General features: G+C 39.7%; 1 protein-coding gene across 2 annotated transcripts in view; it reads left to right on the plus strand.

Annotated features, from left to right (window-relative positions):
- The first annotated feature begins 40 nt into the window (after positions 1-40).
- Positions 41-22812, plus strand: part of LOC126416403 (phosphopentomutase) — a 136367-nt gene continuing 113595 nt past the window's right edge. The window contains exons 1-4 of one of the 2 annotated variants that reach the window (XM_050084099.1): positions 41-202; positions 333-436; positions 517-779; positions 22585-22777. In XM_050084099.1, the coding sequence (XP_049940056.1) occupies positions 377-436; positions 517-779; positions 22585-22777 (516 nt within the window). In that variant the 5' untranslated portion in view covers positions 41-202; positions 333-376. The remainder of the gene's footprint in view (positions 203-332; positions 437-516; positions 780-22584; positions 22778-22812) is intronic. The other variant, XM_050084100.1, reaches the window with a different exon arrangement.

Below are 22812 nucleotides of genomic sequence, written 5' to 3' on the forward strand. Positions count from 1 at the left end.
TTGGTATCAGTATCAGGGTTAACAGTTGAAGTTTACGTTTCGTACTTTCGTTTATTTGTCTCTGTCGGAGAGTGTACTCTATTTAGCACATGCAATTAAAGATACATATCCTCCTTGATACCAGCGAAAGATCTTGCCAAAAATTCTTTGCGTGTGACGTATAGCACTGAGTTCTAGTGAGCTAAGTGCGTTTGCAAACAATGTATGTGTTCATTATTGAAGATTTACATCTCTTTAGATATTTATTCTAATTATAATTATTTCCTCCGTTGACATACCATTTACGCTTTTCTAGTATATTGTACTCAAAGTAAAATATCTGATTGTTTTAGCACGAGAAAGATTGATTGAGAACTGGAAGAACGGAAAGGGAAACATGCAGAAGGTCGACAGCAAGTTACAGGAGAAAATTGACGAATGGTTTGAATGGGACAAGGTAAACACTCGTTTTTATAAATGTCAGATTCCATAAAGAATAAATAGAAATTAAATGTATCTTCATATTTTTGATGATAGAATGAAGGCACTACCCAGGAGATCAAGTCACTCTGTGCATCTGGTAATTATGAAAAGTTGTCAGATATTTTATTAAATCGCCTTGAATTTGGAACAGCCGGCTTGCGAGGACGAATGGGGGCCGGTTATGCTCAAATGAATGATTTAGTCATTATACAGACGACACAAGGATTTACATCTTATTTGGAAGAGGTAACAAAACAGTCACCTGCTGCAATGAATAGTGTTGTTATTGGATATGATAGTCGCCACAACAGCAAAAGGTTAGTTATATCTTTAGGACTATTACAGAACCTTAATTAGTATTGTTTGGATAAATTTAGGAGTAGATCAAATTAAGAGTTTACTGCATACATTAGAATAGAAAAATGATGGTGGTCGTGATGATGGTGACTTTTGAGTGTGATGATGTGTGTTCTGCCAATTAGACATCTCCATCACTGCAAGTTGAGAATTCTCGAATCCTGTTTTTGTACCATCCATTTTGTAGTTGTGTGTGATGCATTTTTCTAGATATCATCAATTATGTTTTTCTTCTTCCACTAGTCATCTTCCCTATCACTATTCTCTCTAGTGCATCCTTAATTATGCGGTTCCTTCTCAGTGTGTGTCTTTTTCCTCATTCATTATGTGTAACACCACATCGTTATTCCTATTTTATCTGATCACCTCTTCCTTTCTTCTCCTGCTTCTCGTCTCAAAAGCCTGTAAGTATTTCTCTTGTCTCCATCACCATGTCCCTTTTTCAGTACCATACAGGGCAACACTTCATTACTCTTTTCTATAAATGTTTATTCAATGGACTGAGCAAATACCACTCTTCCTGTACAACATTTCTTCTGTAAAATGTGCCCTGGTTTTTATTTCTTGATTAGGACTGTGTATTATGTTATTGGTTATTTTGCAGCCTAGGTACCTACAGTTATCAACTTTTTCTAACTCGGCACAGATTCTCACTTTTATCTTCCTTGACTGCCGTTAAAAATCACCACCTTAGTCTTCTCCACATTTATCTTAATTCCCTATTGCTTACGGTTGGTGTTAAGTTCTTTTGACATATTGTTATTACCTTTGCCACTTCATCAAGAAATCCTATACTTTTGATTATCCTTTCTCCTATTGCAAACATATTTTTTTAAACCAGTTTTTAACTAAATCATCTAAATTGGTGTTAAACAGAGTAGATGAAAGACAACAGCAATGTCTAACCTTCTTCTCAATTTTAAATCCTTCCGTTGTCTCATATTCTTACTTTATTCATTATATTCTATATAAACTACTTATTTGACTGCTCTCTTTCCAGTTAATTCTGATCTTCAAGACATCTAAAGTTTATTCCACTAAACTCAATTGAAGACTTCTTCCAAGTCAGCAAAAATTACACAAACTTCCCTACTGTACCTGTTTCGAGGTATCTTTCCCCATTTATTCGTAACAGTCCAACAGCAGCTCTTGTGCCTTTGCCCCCTTCTGAAGCCAAACTATTCTTCATCTAAATAAGAGAAATATAATAATAAAACATGTGCCAGTAATCAACAGCATTTTATCATTGATGGAAACTGATTTACGTGTATTACATTATTTTCTTTTTATTTCTTATTGACCCAATTGCAAGACATGCTTTTAATAATGACTAGGTTTGCCAATATGTTAGTTATCTTTAGTAACAAGTTTTTCACTGCACTTGGTGAACTGTGAGTACTAGACATGTGTAGACATGACAACTTGTGGAATGGAGACTGTTGACTATGTGTTGCCCACAATGTATTGCTCCTGAATGTTGCCAGTGTGCAGCTAAAAACAATCAAGATTAGAAGCATTCTCTATGTTATGTGTAGAACAAATAATAGTTACTGTGTGAAACATAAGATTAGTCTGTAGCTTGATAACTAAGAAAAATAGGCATTTAATATTATGATTTAATCATTTGAAAGTGGTAATCCCAACTGCTTAAATTAAGAGTAGTACATGTAGACATAATGTAACAAGACTATCTGGTTTAGATATATACACATTATCCATTCCACTCTGTGATATCAGTCTCAAATAAGTTAATAACTGCATATAGAATTTGCAGTTTAAGAGCAGTGAGAATTTTTCTGGTGATAAGGATTGTACACTTCAGAAGGCAACATACTGAACACTTTCTGTACCTCTACTGAAAACGCATTACATGTTGTGGATAATCAACAACTCAGTATGTTTGATATTTTTATTTTTATGATTATTATAAATGTTGGGACTAGTGCAGCAGGGGATACAACCCGTCGGCTTTGGACATTGACGTCACAAGTCGCCAATCGCGAAGCGATTCTTCTTAGTGTTGTAGCTCCCTTCAGTGGCTGATAAGTGTTTTTTGGCTTTAAAAAAAAAAAAATCTCACGAGATAGAATAAACAGATCCACTTTATTAAGCAATCAGTAAAAAAAACGAAACTGAAACATAACAGCAAAAGCGAAAATGGTAAACTGCTATCTGGCGACTTGTGACGTCATTGTCCAAAGCCGACGGGTTGTATCCCCTGCTGCACTAGACCCTAAATGTTGACTTCATGCCACATAGATTTATTGTTTTTTTTATTACATGCTTGTGGCAGCTGAAGGCATATTTATTTAGGACCGTTGTTACTAGGTTACCCTGTGGTTGCTTACTGTTTGTCGTCCTATAATGGCTGGGTTAATCAGTTCATAAGGTCATCTGTAAGCAGGAGAAGCAGCACTCAACATTTATTTCCACAGGAAACTTGGTTCAAATCTGTGAAACAAAAGTGATGTTACAAACATTTGAACAGATAAGTTTGTCATAAGTTGAGGTAGGCAAGTTTTGAGAAAAAGTTTGACCATCCAACTCCTTGCAACAGGTCAGCAGCAGCAGATACATGCAATGTCAAAATGGTGAACTTGAAACAGTTTGAAAAATTGTACATTTGTCACATTGTGGTACACAGAGTTCACTGTAGAACTTTGACATAGGCAACACTAAGTGACTTATGGCATGCAGTGGCTGGTCTTTTTGCCAGTCCAGTTGGCTAGCTCACATTATACACTGCCAGACAGTTTCACTTTGTCCTCATCAGACATGGCTGCTGTTAACATAGATCATAATGTTAATGGCTGTTGTGATGACATATTTTGGTGAATATTTTCACGGTTTGATTGAGAGTTGGCAAAGCTAGTGAATGTGAAATCAAAAATACCTGGTTGTGGTGACAGACTTATCTGTAGCATAGCCTGTGTGAAAAATCTGCCTCTTATATCGCATCGTATTTGCCATGTTCTTTATGACATTTCTCACATTTCCTGCGTCACTAGTCAAAGTCAGTGACTATTATTGAATATTTCTCTTTATCCATTTATTGTTAGCTTATTTGCATAAAACATATTGTGTGTACTAGGGACAAGTGTGTTTGCATTGTTGTAATCCTAATGTCAGTATTGAGATTTCCAGAAAATGAAATCTCTCTCTCTCTCTCTCTCTCTCTCTCTCTCTCTCTCTCTCTGTATGGCTGAATGGGGATTTGTATTTTATACATCTTTGTAAACACTTCCATATTAAGAACAAAAAGGAAACGTGTTTTTTAGTATTCTGCATTATTTTGTCACCAACTAGTTTGTACTTTAGGCTATTAGCAAGTTGCAAAACATTGTAGTGAAAAAAATAAAATGTTGCTGCAGAATGTGAAGGAAGAGTATCATTTTCATTATCTTTATAATATTCTGTCAAGCGCCAAAGAACTCCTTTAACATAAATACTGTTTTTAGAGGTATGCTACACTGACACCACAAACAACCTTTGACCTATTACCTGCAACAGGTGCCTCAAACATGCTTTCAGTGCAGAAATTATTTATGCCTATAGACCATTATGTTTTAAAATCATGACCGACATATTTTGAGAACCTCCATAATTGTTTGCAAATTGGTACTAAGTTATAGTCTAATGCTACATGAGTTAATTGACTGTCATTGAATCAATGTTCATTGACAACTTCAGTATCTATTATCTTTCAATCATCTTATATCGATGCTTAGAAATATTTCAAGATGGGGGAGACCTGAATTTTGAGAGTGGCGCTGACTTTGTATTTGTTCATAAGGTACAAATTTTCCACATTGTGATGAATTGTTTGAGTTGATTACTAAGATCATGATCACGTCTTCACAGCTGTCAGTAATGAATTCATTACTTAGTATCAGCCATAAAAATCATTGATTATTTTTAGCACTCTGTTGGTCTAATTGAAGCGCTAACAGCAGCGACTTTTTGCGTGAGGTTCCACCTTCAATGCTTAGTGGGAGAGTGGGAAACGTGGTAAGGCAGAGGCTATAGAGAATGAGCATGAACACTGGAGAATGAGTGTTTTTTGAGCTTTTATCCTTATGCTGCCTAGAGGTGTGCACCAAGTTTGACCTTTTTTTTCCCCCCCGTTGAGGTTAACAAAACTGCAGAATGTAAAACAGTGAACTAGTGAACTGTTAGGCTTTCACATTGATTTGGAGGTATGTCAGCAATACATTATAAATTATCAGTTAATAAAACAGTCAAAATTGCAGTAATTATTTATTTAAAAATAATGGCCCTTTCAGCCTTTATGCTGGCTGTCTTCAGATCTAAGACACTGCTCAGCAGTAAACAACTAAGATTTCACGCAACTGTTCTGTGCACCAGCAGCTGCAGCGATATGGTGCTTTAGATCTGAAGATGGCCGGCATAAAGGTGAGACCGGTTATCTTACGTAAATAAACAATTATTGAGATATTGATTTTCACATTGATTCCAAATTAAACATGAGGTTACATATTAGCCATGCCTGCAAGTGAATAGCTCGAGTGTGCTATCTCATGTGGAAACTGACCGCTGCAGTCACTAATGAGTATCTGAAGATGGCATATTTTGGCCTTTTCTAGTTGCACATCTCCTGCAGCATGCTGGTATGTCAGTAATTTGTGAAGAAAAGGAAAAAACAGTACTCTGAATAATGAGAAAACTTGAGTAATAAGAATACTGCTGAACCTTGTTTATCAAGCTCAGGATGCTGACTGTTGTAAAGCTATCCATTTATACAGAATTGCTCTTGTGTTAAAAGCAGCTTGGGTGGGTTCAACATCAGAGGCAAGATACGCTATCACAACACTAGAGGTAAACGGCGCTTTCACATACCAAGACAAAGACCAGAAACTTGCACTAAATAACATGTTTAAAATTTTTTTAATGGACTCCTAAAATCTGCTTCTTTTTTCGCCCAGAAATAAGTTCGGAGTAAGATTCATGACTGGTTATTGAAACACCAACTCTACAAAAACAGAACTATTTGAAATAAACACTGTAATAGTTAGTTTTTAATAATATTTTGAAAAAAGTGGAATTACAGTGCAAGAACATCAACTTTTCTGTAAAAGTTTTTATTAATTGTTTGTTAATATCTAAACCTATTCTGCTGTAAGTGGTCAACGACTAATAAAGATATGAATTGAACTCTCCTGTTGACTTCATGGGTACAAATACCTTTTTCCACAAATGTTTTTAAGGTGAAAGGCGTCATCACAAAATTTTGAAGTCTTTGTTGCTATGACCACATGTGTTTTTTGTGTTTTACTGGTGAATACACGTCCGAAATATGATGGAATATGACCACATGGGTTTTCCATAATTTAATCTTTTATCTTCTGTTGAGAGAGATGTAATTTTGCATCCCCCCCCCCCCCCCCTTCTTTTCTTTTACCCAAAGCGCGCCGGGCCACTTTAAAACTGCTGTAATAAATGCTGGAAATCTTGAATGTCAGACGTATTTCTGTGCAAGTGTTATACAATTTTTGGGGCTTATAAATTCAATTACAGCATTAGGCACCATCTTTTCATTCCCTGACTGCCTGATGAAATTTAAAATATCTTATGCTGTTGGCTTATAAACTATCAATACTATAAAGTTTTGTGTGTCCAGACATTTTTAAGCCATGTACCCTTTTGACGGGGAACTTATCAGTTACTTATCATATGCGTCAGCTACAATAACAAATTCTTGACATATTAAAACAAAAAATACACACATGCAACTTTTTACACAATATAAACATTAAATTGCCCAGATTATACATGTGTGCCGGAAGACCCAAAAGTGGAGTGCTTCATCGAATGCTTAATGTAGACTCTTAATACCGGCAGGGGAACACCTGTTATGTCACACATTTGCAGTGTGGCTTGTTGTCTTTACCTCACCTGTCACACAGTGTCAGTGCAAAAGCTCCACTTGTGCCTGTTATACTGGCACATACCTTCTCCAATCTGTAACATTTAACATTTGGGTTGTCAGTAAGTTCATGATTCCAGTCTTTTGTGGCTTGATATTCAGCATCCCAACTGAAACTAGTGGAGAGCATTTGGACTCCTTCATATGCTGGTCTTCTGTATTTGAGATGTTTTCTAGGCAGTGAGGGTAAATCTTTGTGGAGAGTGACTGGTTCATTTTCAGAAACTTGCTGGCAAAAGTTGTAGAGAGCTGCCTTTCGACAGAGGTGATCTGGACAGATGTTTGATGGTATTGGTAGCCAGCATATAGGTGTAGATCTGACTGTGCCACTAATGATTCTTATAATTGCATTCTAATGAATGTCATCCTTCTTTGTATGAGCACTATGGAGCCAAACTAGTGTGTAGTATTCTGCGGCAGAGAGTACCAAAACAAGGGATGCCCGATGGGGAACTGATGCCTCAATGTATTACCTGCCAGCTTTCTCAGGAGATTTACTCATGTCTCTACCTTCTGAACTGTGTTAGAAAGGTGTTTATGATATTTCAGCACTTTTTCTAATGTGACACGAAGGTAGTTTTGTTTATGATTGGATTTGACTGCCAAGAGAGCCAAACCGTGGGTTGGTCTGCTGGTGCTAGATGATTATAGAGGTGGAAAAGACTTGTGTTTTAGAAACATTAAGTCTAAGTCTCCAAGTTTTAAAATATTCACACAGTTTAGAGAGATTGTTTTTTAGGTGTTCTTCACAGTCAGTTAGATCCTCACTCTGGTATGAAGTTACAAGGTCATCTGCGTACTGGAATTTCTGGAGTGTCAAGTTCGATAGGCCTGCAAAGTAGAGATTGAGTAACACTGGAGCAAGAACGGAGTCTTGAGGCAAGCCATCATTATGTACGTGCCATCTTCTCTTCTTTAGAGTTTTGTCTTAAGCTGCTGACAGGTCAGTGAAAACTACTCCAGCCTTGAGTTTCTTCTGGTTGCCAGTTTCTGTGTGAGTAGTCAAGAAGAGCACTTGTTCACAGCAGTTTCTAAAAGTTCTAAATCCAGCTTGTCAGATGGCACCACATAATAAATTTTGTCTTGTATTTGGTTTAAGGTCATTCTTTCCAAAAGTTTGTATACACTGCGAAGTAGAGATATCGGACAAAAGTGCTGTGCAGCTTTCCTTGTTTTCTGTGCTTTTTGATAGCAAAAATTTTAGTCCACTTACATTTTGCTGGTAATGTTCCTGTGCAAAGAATGTCATGGATAAAGCTGAGTAGCCACATTCACCTTGTAGGTTCGCTGTGTTTGAAAAATTCAGGGTAAAGCCCATCTGCACCTGCAGCTTTTCTAGACTTTGTATTGGTTAAGGGGTTTCTCCAGTTCAGTGATCATAAATGGAGGTTTTTCTTTATTGCCAAATATTTGCTTTATCTGAAACTTCCTGGCAGATTAAAACTGTGTGCCGGACCGAGACTCGAACTCGGGACCTTTGCCTTTCGCGGGCAAGTGCTCTACCAACTGAGCTACCCAAGCACGACTCACGCTCCGTCCTCACAGCATTACTTCTGCCAGTACCTCATCTCCTACCTACCAAACTTTACAGAAGCTCTCCTTTTGCTTTATCTGCTTGAAGTTTGAAAACTCTCACCTTGTGACTGGCAGTTGTGTTGCATGAGATTGTTGACTTCTTTGTGTTGTGAGAAGAGTCTTCTCCTACCGTCCAAATCAGTGTCAAAGCTTTTCTGCTGGAATGTGTGAAGCCAGTGACTCAGGTTTCTTTCTGCCATTTTTCTCCCCCTTGTTCATTCTAAGACTCCATCAAATTTATAGATGTTCATTGGTCTCCATTTCTTTGAATTTATTAAATAGCAGGCCGATCTCTTGGTTCAGGCCAGGATTGTACCCTTTACGACACTCTGTGGATGGTTTTGGCAGTAGATCAGTAGATATGACAGCCCGCGGAAACCTTGAGTATGAGTTCAGTACAGCAGGAATCTCTTCTACAGACTGATCCTGTGCTCTTCAGAATTCATACCTATGTAGTTTTCGAAAGTTTCAATGGGATACAGAGGCAGTTCACTCTGGAGGAATAAGTAAATTGTTCAAGATGGAAATCGGATGATGTTGATTTCTGGGAAAGTAATTTTCTCTTTCATTAGTGCATGTGTGGTGAGCATGGGGTTCCACGCTATTGCAGCACCTACTGCCTTTCCTGTATGCAATCTTTCATTTCTGTCTATCCTTGCTTCTCTTGCATTCTTTCTTGTGGTGGCAGCTTTTGATATTGACTCAGGTATTCCCTAGGGTCCACTTTCCTTTTGCGGAATATCCTTTCATTCACCACCTTTTAGCTGAAGTAATTTGTTGTCCCCTTCTGGTTTTAACCTTCATTTTCCACATCTTTCTGTAGTGTAGACAGACTGGGGTATAACACTGTAAGTAGTATCTTCTGCATGTGGTGTTATAGATCATCTGCCCACAGTACCTGCATTTGCCCTTATTTGCTCTTCAAAGCCAGTGTGGTAGCCAGTCCGACATGATGGGATCATTAGGTTCCCTTTTGGTGGAGCCCCTTGACAACACAGGGATCACACTGCTGATGCCTAAGCTTCTAGCTCCCCATGCATGCAAGAAGGAGATGCCCATCTTCCCATCTTCCTTGGGCATCAAGACTCTCGACAGTGGTCATCATGCCAGATGGCCTTTGCTACAGCTAGGTGGCATCAGTGGAGAAAGCACGTGATCAGAGTACGTGGCATCTGGATGGATGTTTTGCACATGAAATGTATTAAATTACATCAGAATAATGGGTGTTCTGATCTGGCCATCTCATCAGACAAGTACAGGAATTTCATTGTGGATTGTTATAACCCTAGTGCTTTCCCAACCCTGGCTACCCCTTTTCAACTGGGACAAGGCAGTCATCTAGGAGCAAAACAGTTTAGCCATACTTTGTGTGTACTTGAAGTGATGGGGGTACTTTTATTGTGACAAAGCCATTATTTTCAGTGGAACACATTGAAGATAAATTTCAAGAAGATGAGTCATTAGGAGAAATGCACAGTGGATCACTATTTATTAAAGCCTCCTGTGCTGCACAGTCTGTAGCTCTTCAGCCATGTGAATGTGTGGCTTACCTACCAGTGACCATTGTCCCACTCAAGACTTTGAAAGTGATCCAGGGAATTATCTTCCACTGAGACCTTGCACTCCAAACAGATGAGGAGCTACAAGCTAATCTCGAGAGACGAGGCATACATTTTGTCCGATCCCTCTGAAAAAGTTCCCAAGGATTGTAGAATAGATACAGGTGCCTTTATCTTAGCCTTTGAAGGGAATGTCCTCTGAAGGGAATGTCCTCCGAGCAAAAGTTAAAATAATAGTATAAGAGCGTGACATGAAGGCTTACGTCCCACCGTCCATGAGGTGCTTGCAATTCAGTCATATTTTGTCCTTCTGTATGCCAGACACAAAATGTGATAAGTGCAGATATCACTGCTCAAAGGTAGTCCTTGTAAACAATGATCTGTGTGCATCAGTTGCACCATCCTCCACATTTACAGATTTGCTGAATCTTCAAAAAAGAAAAGAATATGCAGGTATACAAAACTGTTGAGTGCCTGCTGTATACTGAGGCATGTAAAAAATAAAAATGCCTACATCCTGTTGATATTAAGTCCAATTGCGTGAAAGTTACAATCATCCCCCAGTTTTTCGAAACATATTCTGCCACCACTCTACTCTCTTGTGGTTTCCGTGGCACCGTCTTTGAGAACCAATTCCCACACCCAAAAAGAGAATCAGCTTCTTCTACTAGTGCCTACCAGTGAGAGGGCTCCCTTTTTGAGACTGCTCTCCCTAGAAACCCACAGATAAGAGGCCTGACACCTACTGGTGGTTGAAAGAACTGCACCCGTAGGGTCCCAGAGCTGCCCCCTCTTTGTCCATCCCACATTTGTTGTAGATAGGCTCTCATAAAAATTTGGACCATTAAAGGCTGCGGAGGAGGAGGAGGACAAGAAGAAGAAGAAGAAGAAGCAGAAGGCGAAAAAGACGAATCTCAACAAGGCTATTCCATTGATCCTGGAGGTGCCGGATACACCCTCACTCTCCCCTCACACACCGCTGATTATGATCAAATCCTCAAATACTTATGGTATGGTTTCACCCTCATCGCTCATCGGTGACAGGTAGTGATCCAGAGGCATGACAAGTCCTCCTGGGCCTTTCATGCCTAACCTGGACATCCAAAACATGATCATTCAGTGCAACTGTAATGGACATTACTGTCAACTGCTGGAACTGCAACACCTTATTTCCTCCTCTTCTGTAATTTGCATTGCTCTACAAGAACTGTAATTCCGTGGTTATCATGCATTCAGTTGGAACTGTGCTAGCCGTGGGAGAACATGTGGACAGGTCCGTACTTTGGTTCACACAAATGTCTGGATTCCCCTTTGTACCACATTGGAAGCAGTAGCTGTGTGAGTGCAATTGATGGCAGTGATCACATTTTGCAGCTTACATGCCTCCATCCGACATGTCTTGAATTTTTCTTTAGGTTTGCTTCCACTATCAACTGTAACGTCAGAACTGCCTCTCTGGTGCCTTTGCCTTTCGTAAAGTCATCTCACACAGCCTCAATTTCCTTCCATTGTTCTGTATATTATTCTTATCAGCAACTCAGATGCATGAGCTGTTAAGCTGGTTGTGCATTAATTCTCACACTTGTCAGCTCTTGCGTCTTTGGAATTGTGTGGATGATGTTCTTCAGAAAGCCCGGTAGTATATCACCAGACTCGTACATTCTGCACACCAGTGTAACTGGTCATTTTGTTGCCACTTCCCCAGTGATTTGAGAAATTGTGATGGAATGTTATCTATCCCTTATGCCTTATTTGATTTTACATTGTCCAGAGTTCTTTTAATTTCTCATTCTACTACTGGAGCCCTTATCTCTTCTATATTGATTCCTATTTCTTCTTCTATCACATCAGACAAGTATTCACCTCATACAAGCCTTCCTGTGTACTTTTTTCACTTATCCACTCTCTCCTCTGAATTTAACAGTGGACTTCCCATTACATTTTTAGTGTTACCACCCTTCCTTCTAATTTCACCTAAGGTGGTTTTGAATTTACTATATGGTGAGTCAGCCCTTCTGACAACCTTTCCTTTTTTCAGATTTTCCATGCAACCATTTCACCTTAGCTTCATTGCACTTACTGTTTATTTACTTCCTAAGTAACTAATATTTCTGTATTCTGGAATTTCCCTGAACATTTTTGTATTTCCTTCGTTCATCAATCAATTGAAATATTTCTTCTGGTATCCATGTTTTCTTCACAGTTACTTTCTTTCCAGCTATGGTTTTCTTTCCAGCTTTTGTGATTGCCCTTTTAAAGATGTTCATTCCTATTCAACTGAACTGCCTATTGAGCTATTCCTTGTCACAGTATCTATACCCTTAGAGAACTTAAAGGTATCTCATCATCCTTAAGCACTTCCTTATCCCACTGCTTTGCATATTGATTCTTTCTGACTAGTCTCTTAAATTTCAGCCTACTCTTCATCAATACTAAATTGTGATCTGAGTTTATTTGTGCTGCTGGGTACGTCTTATAGTCCAGTACCTGATTTCAGAATCTCTGGCTAACCATGATGTAGTTTAACTGAACACTTCCCATATTTCCCAGCCTTTTCCTAGTATACCTCCTCCTCTTGTGATTTTTGAACAGAGTGTTCACTATTACTATCTGAAATTTATTGCAGAACTCAATTAGCTAGTCTCTCTCTTCTCTGATTCCTAGTACCTAGCCCATATTTTCCCGTTACCCTTTTTTTCCACTCCTTCCTCCACAACTGCATCCCAGTCCCACATGACTACCATATTTTAAGGCTAAAAGGCACACTTTAATTTTTAAGTAATTTTTTAAAAAAATGTTACATTTTTTACCATTTTTTTTAGATTGCAAAGCCAGACTAAAAAAACCTTAGTTTATAAAACTGTACTAACCATTAAAGTCCCTGAAAATTGCAGCTGGTCTTCACTCCAATTAAGAGCGTTACTTATGCTGCATTGCTTGAAAGATTTAACAGTAATGTTGTCTCTCACTCTAGAGTATGACTGTTTTATTCACTAACACACTTGTTTGATTGTAGATCATTTTGAAGCTCTCTTTGGTGTGAATTCATATTGGGTTTTATCCATCATCCATTTGTTCCATTCCTCTCTCATATACACTTTAATGGTTACACCAAGAAATCCCTTCCATACAGCCTAGCCACCCCTGGTCATCACATCTGCAGCGTCGAGTGGTCCCTCTCGAATGAGGATCTCACTGAAGCCTTCACAGACTTCAATTATCCTCCCAACTTTGTACAAAAACGAATCTCCCGTGGCTTATCTTTCCAGTCTCCCCCTACCTCCCAAAGTCCCACCGTCCGTCCACAGAGGAGCATTCCCCTCGTAACTTATTACCACCCAGGACTGTAGCAGCTGAGTTACATTCTGTGCCATGGTTTCGACTACCTTTTATCATGCCCTGAAATGAGAAATATCCTGCACACTATCCTTTACATACTTTACACCCCCCCCCCCCCCCTCCCCACACACACAGTGGTATTGTTCTGTCCACCGAACCTACACAATGTTATACTCGTCCATCTGTACACAACCCTTACTCCGAACCCCCTTACCTCATGGCTCTTACCACTGTAATAGACCTAGATGCAAGACCTGACCCATACATCCTCCCATCACCACCTACTCCATTCCAGTCACAGACATCACCTGTCCCATCAAAGGCAGGGCTATCTGTGAAACCAGTCATGTGATCTACAAGCTAAGCTGCAGTCACTGTGCTTCATTTTATGTGGGCATGACAATCAACAAGATGTCTGTCCGCACGAATGGCCATCGACAAACTGTTGCCAAAAAACAAGTGGACCACCTGGCTGCTGAGCATGCTGCCAAACATTACATCCTTCACTTCAAGGACTGCTTAACAGCATGTGCCACGTGGATCCTTCCCACCAACTCCACTTTTCTGAATTGCACAGGTGGAATATAGCCTATGTTGCCGTAACTCTCCTGGCCTCAAGCTTTGTTAGTTGTCGTCCTCACCCATCCAGCCTCCCTGTTCCCATTCCAGCACTATACAGCCTGCATTCCAACATCACACCCAGTCTTTTTACTTCTCTCCCTCCCATTCCCCACCTCTCCCCTTTCCTCTGTCTAACCTCCCACAGCGCATAGCTGGCCTACCCTTTCTCCACCACATCCCTGCGCACTCCCCAGCAGCACTGCACTGTCCGAAACCCCTACTCTTCCATCCCTACCCTTCCCCACCCCAGCCTTCTCCTTGCCTCCACCCATCATGCACTTGTGCTGCTGCTCGCAGTGTGGCTACAGTTTCCTGAGACTGCAGTCGTGTGTGTGTGTGTGTGTGTGTGTGTGTGTGTGTGTGTGTGTGTGTGTGTGTGTTTGTTTGTTTGTAGTCTACTTTCGATGAAGGCCTTATGGGCTGAAAGTTTATTTGTGACGGTCTTTATGTTGTGCCTATCTGTGACTCAGCATCTCTGCTATATGGTGAGTGGCAATTTTCCTTTTCATAATATTGTTAATGGCTTACTTCTTGAGATATCAAGAGGTTGTAATTGTGAAGTAAGTCCTCGCAGAATAACAGCTAGCTCTGTATTCCAGTGTCTCAGTTTCTCTCTCTCACAGAATTTTTCAAATGACTACTAAGCTGATCTAGCACAAGAAGAGAAGTCTTCGTCAATAAGCACCATTGCTTTTCTCCCACACTCTGTTAATCCTCTATTTCATGCCAGACTCGTTCATCCAGCCCATGTTTTGTAAGTGAACAATAACACCAGGCAGTGTTTCAGAAGGTGTTACTGTTGTTTTGTTCATGAAAATGATCATTGGATTAAGTTTAGTACCATTAATGTGGCATGAAAGGGGAACAGTGTAGTGCATTTGTTCATGTCCACTTGTTTTTATAGTTCCAGTTTTAGCACCTTTGGTGGCAGCAGTTGTGTTGCTTTGCACATCAAATGTCAGAGAAGTTTCGTCTGTATTCGCTATTTGGTTTAGTTCAACACTGGTTTTCTTTCGATGTTGAATAATAAAGTGATGGAAAGATAATATTTTCTCTTCATACTCGTGTGGCATTTTCTGAGATATTTTGGTTTTGGTTTACATGCTAAGTCCATGATACTCCATAAACCTGTAGCACCAACTAACTCCACCCTTAAAGTCTGTTAAGTTCCACTGTAGTGCTATCATATGAGCACGTATTTGAATCATTTTTGTATTAAATCCATTCCCATTTTGTGGTGTCCTTGAATCCATTTCAATGTGTCATCTTCTAGTTTTAGCCATTTTGCTTTCAGTCCTCTATTTGCACATTTAGTCTTCCTCATTTTTTTTTCAGTTCTTCTTTACTAGCCCGCCAATCACAAATGGTTATTCTGTTGGTGGAGGGCTGAAATGCCGCTCAGCTGCTCTGGTTCCATGGTCTTCTGCATAAGCTATTACTTTCAATTTGTGGCCCACATCATATGGATACCTTTTGGTTTTTTTCCATTGTGAAACTAGTGACAAATAAAAATATTATACTGTTGCTGATTACACAAATCACTTTCAATTCAAGTTCACTGGCACCGTAGACTGCAGTGATGCATCATAGGCTAGGCAGTGTTCTGGGTCTGTGATGGCATGATGGGTGGTAAGCAATGTTAACAAGCTTGTGAACCCCACAACCTGTGTTCGTCGCATTGGTGCACTGCTTCTGCCAGTTGAATCCAGTGTTGCCAGAGATAAGTTTGCTGCAGCATTGAATATATGGCCATTTTTAAGACTGATGGGAATTTTAAATCAAACATGGTACTTTTTTATATAAATTTTAAGTATAAGACACCTGAATTTTGGAGGCAGTTTATTGAAGAAAAAAGTGCACCTTATAGTTCTTAAAATATGAAATTAGATTCATCTCCCTTTACATACTGAAATGATCTTTCAATATCCTCATATACTTTCTCTATCTCTTCATCTTCAGCTTATGACTTCGGCATGTATACATGTACTATCATTCTCGGTATTGGTTTGCTGTTGATCCCCATGAGAACAACCCTATCACTGAACTGTTCACAGTAATTCCCTCTCTGCCCTACTTCGCTATTCATAACAAATCCTACTCCACTTTCATAATTTTCTGCTGCTGTTGATATTACCCTATACTGACCAGAAATCCTTGACTTCTTTCCATTTCATTTCACTAACACTCACTGTATGTAGAATGAGCCTTTTCATTTCTCTTTTCATATTTTATAGCTTCCCTACCATGTTGAAGCTTCTGACATTCCATGCCCCACTTGTAGAATGTTACCCTTTCATTGGTTAAGGAATCAGAAAGCCACATTGAACACAGCCTGTCAAGTAAGACTATCTTTGCTGTAGCTGTTAGTAGTGTGGCAACATATTATTCATGATAATCATTCCTAATATGTGAATGAATCTGTTTTTCTTATTCCTTTTTAAACCCTAAATCAACTAACCATCATTTACAGTAGGAAATTAGGTGCCAAAAAATGGATTGCTTCTATTAAATCATAATCTTTTCCTCGGCATAACATATAGAAAGCTGGGACACCTTACTTTCAAACTGCCATTATTATATTTAAGAGTTTTCTTAATGTGATAGGCAACTCCAGTCACATGCAGTAGCTACTCAGCATGCAGAGCAGCTGACTAGTGGGTGTTGTGCAATTAATTCTGGAATGCTTATTGCTCGGTTACTACAATCACAGTTTTCACAGATTGATCACACCTCTAACCAGTCATGTCATGTCATCCCAGAGCACTTCTTTTTCCAAGTTTTGGATTCTTCATTCTTCCCTTGCCAGATGCAGACAGCAATATCCACATTCATTACTGCTGGGGCTGTGTGTGCTGCTAGTTTGCAGATAGTTGTATAGCTCGGGGATCCTACCAAGTATCCAGTCTCTTCCCAAGACCTTGGCAAGACTAGCTCCCATCTGCCAAGAGCCATTATTGCATTGAGAGTATCCCTATGTATGTTATACACGTTAATACATTTCCGTATGGTAAGTACAAAAGGAAACCATCCTTGACACAGATCCTTCGAACTAAATATGTGTAGTTGTACACATCTCCATACACTTCAGATGACGTCTACTATAATTTTAAAGTGTTATGAGGTTCCCGATCATCTCATTGGATAAAGAAGTGCACTTAATTGCCACATGCTAGAAGAAAATATGTGAGGTCTGCCAGAGCGCTTCCCATTGTTAAGTTATAATGCCCATAGCTGATGGCCTGATGTGTACTGTTGTACTCCCACATTTTAGAATTTCAGTTAGATTATAAAAGCTTGGGGTATGGTTTTGTGAAATTTTTGATACAATTTGCTGTTATAGAATATGCATTTAACAGTGTTTTGAACAAAATACTTTTAAAATTTATACCAACTTATAAATACAGGAAAAATGCTCTGCTTCTAATTTTCATTTTGTGATTATGAATATTTTATCAGGGTTTGCATTTTAATGAGGTTGTTGTTGTTGTTGTTGTTGTTGTTGTTGTGGTCTTCAGTCCTGAGACTGGTTTGATGCAGCTCTCCATGCTACTCTATCCTGTGCAAGCTTTTTCATCTCCCAGTACTTACTGCAACCTACATCCTTCTGAATCTGCTTAGTGTATTCATCTCTTGGTCTCCCTCTACGATTTTTACCCTCCACGCTGCCCTCCAATGATAAATTTGTGATCCCTTGATGCCTCAGCACAAGTCCTACCAACCGGTCCCTTCTTCTTGTCAAGTTGTGCCACAAACTCCTCTTCTCCCCAATTCTATTCAATACCTCCTCATTAGTTATGTGATCTACCCATCTAATCTTCATCATTCTTCTGTAGCACCACATTTCGAAAGCTTCTATTCTCTTCTTGTCCAAACTATTTATCGTCCATGAATCACTTCCATACATGGCTACACTCCATACAAATACTTTCTGAAATGACTTCCTGACACTTAAATCTATACTCGATGTTAACAAATTTCTCTTCTTCAGAAACGCTTTCCTTGCCATTGCCAGTCTACATTTTATATCCTCTCTACTTCGACCATCATCAGTTATTTTGCTCCCCAAATAGCAAAACTCATTTACTACTTTAAGTGACTCATTTCCCAATCAAATTCCCTCAGCATCACCCGACTTAATTCGACTACATTCCATTATCCTTGTTTTGCTTTTGTTGATGTTCATCTTATATCCTCCTTTCAAGACACTGTCCATTCCGTTCAACTGCTCTTCCAAGTCCTTTGCTGTCTCTGACAGAATTGCAATGTCATCGGCGAACCTCAAAGTTTTTATTTCTTCTCCATGGATTTTAATTCCTACTCCAAATTTTTCTTTTGTTTCCTTTACAGCTTGCTCAATATACAGATTTAATAACATCGGGGAGAGGCTGCAACCCTGTCTCATTCCCTTCCCAACCACTGCTTCCCTTTCATGCCCCTCGACTATTATAACTGCCATCTGGTTTCTGTACAGATTGTAAATAGCCTTTCGCTCCGTGTATTTTACCGCTGCCACCTTTAGAATTTGAAAGAGAGTATTCCACTCAACATTGTCAGAAGCTTTCTCTAAGTCTACAAATGCTGGAAACGTAGGTTTGCCTTTCCTTAATCTTTCTTCTAAGATAAGTCGTAAGGTCAGTATTGCCTCACGTGTTCCAGTATTTCTACGGAATCCAAACTGATCTTCCCCAAGGTTGGCTTCTACTAGTTTTTCCATTCATCTGTAAAGAATTCGCGTTAGTATTTGGCAGCTGTGACTTATTAAACTGATAGTTATGTAATTTTCACATCTGTCAACACCTGCTTTCTTTGGGATTGGAATTATTATATTCTTCTTGAAGTCTGAGGGTATTTCGCCTGTCTCATACATCTTGCTCACCAGATGGTAGGGTTTTGTCAAGACTGGCTCTCCCAAGGCCGTCAGTAGTTCTAATGGAATGTTGTCTACTCCCGGGGCCTTGTTTCGACTCAGGTCTTTCGGTAATGAGGTACTCTGTAGTATTGATAAGGCGTGGAAACTGGTAAGACTGGTTATGGATTGCATTTGATCATATGCTCTGATTTCTAAAGAATTTTTCTGCTGTCATAGAAAAAACAGCCTTTCTATTCTTCTTAAGGGTACATAAGATGGAGTTGATATGTGATATACTGTGGCAGATTTACGTACAAATCATCCTATACAGCAGCAAAGGAGTATCAGGAGAACAGACAGTGTCCAGTTCATTTTTCCCTTCTGTATTTGAGAAAGATGATCACATATTACTTAAGGAATTAGTTATGCCATAGCTAATCAGTTATTTGGTAATGATTAATGATGATTCTCCTCCATTTTGAGATATGAACGAAGAAAAGGGTTTAACATCCCATTTGGTTTGTGAAAATTTTACGTAGTAATTATTTTTGGTTAATGATGACACCAAGAAATGAGGTAATGCAACCACACACTTGAAGACAGCTGATGGTAGGTCCACAAAACATTTGCTAGAGAATTGTGCAACTTTCAAGCAAAAAACCTTTTTCTAGCACTAGTAAAAACTTCCTGTTGTACTCCCAGGCTAACGCTACCAACCATACGGATGTGTGCCACAGAATGCGAGAATTCAGGTCTGCTAGTTATACCTTCCTCAGGAGTGTAATAGAAACAGTTTGGCATCAGCACAAACACCTCAAATTGTTTTCAATTGAACCTTCAGCATCCACCACAACACCGTGTGACACCAGCCTCACAAGTAGTGGTGTGTGTATCAAAGCAGTAGTGCTGCAATTGTGGGCACCATCTCTCTTCTGCAAAATCAAGTGCCTGTTGGACACCATGCCAATATTCTTATGCCATGCATTTATTTAGGATGCTGCCTGGCCATTCGACAGCCACTGCACACTCTGGTCTTAATTTGGCCACACTTAGCAACCCATCAGTTGGAGTTCACAATCAACTCTCACTCATATTCTGGGCTTCTGTTCGCCATGCTAGGTAGCTTATCAGTCAGAGTTCATGCCTGAGCCCTCGTCTCGCTGGACCTTGTGTCAACCATTCTTGAGCTGTTGCTTTGCTTGTTTTTGCCTCATTCGTCCTTGTACTGCTGCCTCGCTGGATTTTACCTCAATCGTTCTCGAGCTACTGCCTCACCGGATTTTGCCTCAACTATCCTCAAGCTGCCTCACTTTACCTTGCCTCATTTTTCCTTGAGCTACTGCCTTGCTGGACCTTGCCTCATCCATCCTTGAGTTGCCGCATTGCTGGACCCTGCCTCATCTGTCCTCGAGCTGTCTCTCACATCCGCCTCTGTGCCAACTACCTTCGGCCACTACTCCATGGATTCCAACCTACGCTATCAGGAGCATCCAACCCTGGGTTTGCCTCTTCCATGCGGATGCCACACTGTGTTAGGCGGGTTGGAATGACTTGGGGGAAGAGACCAAACAGTGAGGTTATCGGTCTCATTGGATTAGGGAAGGATGGGGAAGGAAGTCGGCCATGCCCTGTCAAAGGAACCATCCCAGCATTTGCCTGAAGCGATTTAGGGAAATCATGGAAAACCTAATTCGGGATGGCAGGATGCGGGATTGAACCACGTCCTCCTGAATGTGAGTCCAGTATGCTAACCACTGCGCCACCTCACTCGGTGTGTTCAAAATGGCTCTGCCACCTCATCCATAAGCGAACCACAAATGTGATGTGTTACCATCAATACAGGTGTTTACCACAGGCTGCTGCGGTTCAGATCTACTAATTACATTGCCCTCAGGAGATCTATGGAAACAGTCCATCATCAGTGCAAACATGCCAAGTTGTTTTCAACTGAACCTCCAGCAGCTGCCACAATACCATGTGCCCCCAGCCTCACCAGTAGCAGTGCATGTATTGCAGTAACAGCACTGCAATTGTGGGCATCACTTTTCTTCTATGAAACTGCATCTGCTGAATGCCGAGCCAGAGTTCTTCTGCTGGGTGGGTATTCAGGGCACCTACAGCCACTGCGCAGTCCTATCTTAGGCTTAGCAACCCATCAGTTGGGATTCATGGCTCTGAGCACTATGGGTCAGTTGGGATTCATTCTAAGCTCTCGCTCGTGCTCCGGGCTTATGCCAGCCGCACTCAACAACTGACCGATTGAAGTTCATTCTTAATCTCTTGCCTCATCAGACTTCACCTCAGCCATCCTCAAGTTGCTACTTCCCTAAACCTCATCTCAACAATCCTTGAGTTGCTGCTGGTGCTTCTCTAGAGCCCATCTCAACTTTCATTGAGTTGCTGCTTCTCTGGACCTCGTCTAAGTGATCCTTGAGCTATGTTTCACTGAACCTTGGCTAAAACATCCTCAAGCTCACACTTCGCTGGATTGTATCTCAACTATCCTCGAGTTTACATCTCACTGGACCTCGTCTCACACGTCCTTGAGCCCACACCTCGTTGGACCATGTCTTCAGCTGTCCACAAGCTCACTGTCTCGCTGGATTTCATCAGTGATAAGACTTCCAGTCAAAAACATTCCAGTGGAACATCAGTGTTGTCTTTCAGTTGAACCAGGTAATGTGGACTCACTTCCCAAGAAACTGTATTGTTGTATTATGATTGTTCCTGACTACATTCTGTTGTAGCATACTGCTCCCCTCAGTTGCAAATACAAAACTTACTTATCTGTCTGTTTTTTGCCTGCTATTACTACAATAATACAGTTTTGTCAATTTTGTCAGAATTAATACACATTTTACCTCAGACATTGAAAATCCTTTGTTTTGCCCTGTCAGTCCTTGCGATACTTCTCTCTGTCATTCTCTGTCTCACTCCTCACATTGTTTTCCACCTCCCAGCTGCCATAATCCTTTCCTCCTCCCTCCTCCCTTCCTCCATATACACCTATCTGCTAGACAACTGCTTATCAAGGAGTGGTGCCCCCCATAAAATACTTCCTCTCCCAGCTAACTGTATTTTTTTAATGTGCAGTTCTTTAAGTATCAGAAAGCGTAACATTGCTCTGATGCTCTGTTTTAATAAGTTAGTTGGGGTAATATAGAGTTCATTCTGTCAATTTTAACCAGTATACCAATATGCAGTTCATGACTGTTTCCTTATTCTTATTCTTAAGAGTTCCAAAACTCACCTTGCTCCACAGAAACTTTGCTATGTTTTTACAAAACTTGCATTTCTGTTAGCAAATAGCACACTTTCTTTGATAACTTATCGATCTATATAGTTTAAATTATGAAATTGCTCTGCCATCATGTAAAAGTTTAAAGTTTTCTTGAAGCTTCATGATTTTTTTATAGAATCATAAATTTCTAATACAATAAATTTATAATATAATATAATATTAAATGTATATAGCATATACATCCAACTATTTATATGAGTTTGCAGATAATGAAATTCTTATGTTGATCACAAAATATACTTATTTTACATCTTCTCTATGCCGCTTGGCATTTTACCATTTCCCATTGTCAAAGGAACAGAACACCATTGTTATAAAGTATTGAATCCAGCTTGCTATAACTAAGCATAAGTGCACCTGCGCTTAGTAAACGCAAGTTGAGAATGATTCTTTGTATCATTAGTGTTCTGTTCCGTTGACAGTGATGAAATGCCAAAATGCACAAGGGAGAAAGAAAATGAATACTTTGCGGTCGGGATGAGAGTTTCATGAAAAGTGTAGAACGTGACTGCCATGTGTCATGAAACTTTATATATAATTTCTTTTTATTTTTTTTTTATTTTTTTTTATTTTACAGATTTGCTCAGTTGGCTGCGAACATTCTCATACGCAGAAATGTGCAAGTGTATTTGTTCTCACAAATATGTCCAACACCATTTGTTCCATTTGCCATTCTGCATTTCAAATGTGCTGCTGGAATCATGGTAACTGCATCACATAACCCTAAGGATGACAATGGATACAAAGTATATTGGAGCAATGGTGCACAGGTAATATACAATTATTTTCTTTTTAAGACTCTCTC

Source organism: Schistocerca serialis, chromosome 8 (assembly GCF_023864345.2).
Source record: "Schistocerca serialis cubense isolate TAMUIC-IGC-003099 chromosome 8, iqSchSeri2.2, whole genome shotgun sequence".
NCBI classification, from domain to species: Eukaryota; Metazoa; Arthropoda; class Insecta; order Orthoptera; family Acrididae; genus Schistocerca; species Schistocerca serialis.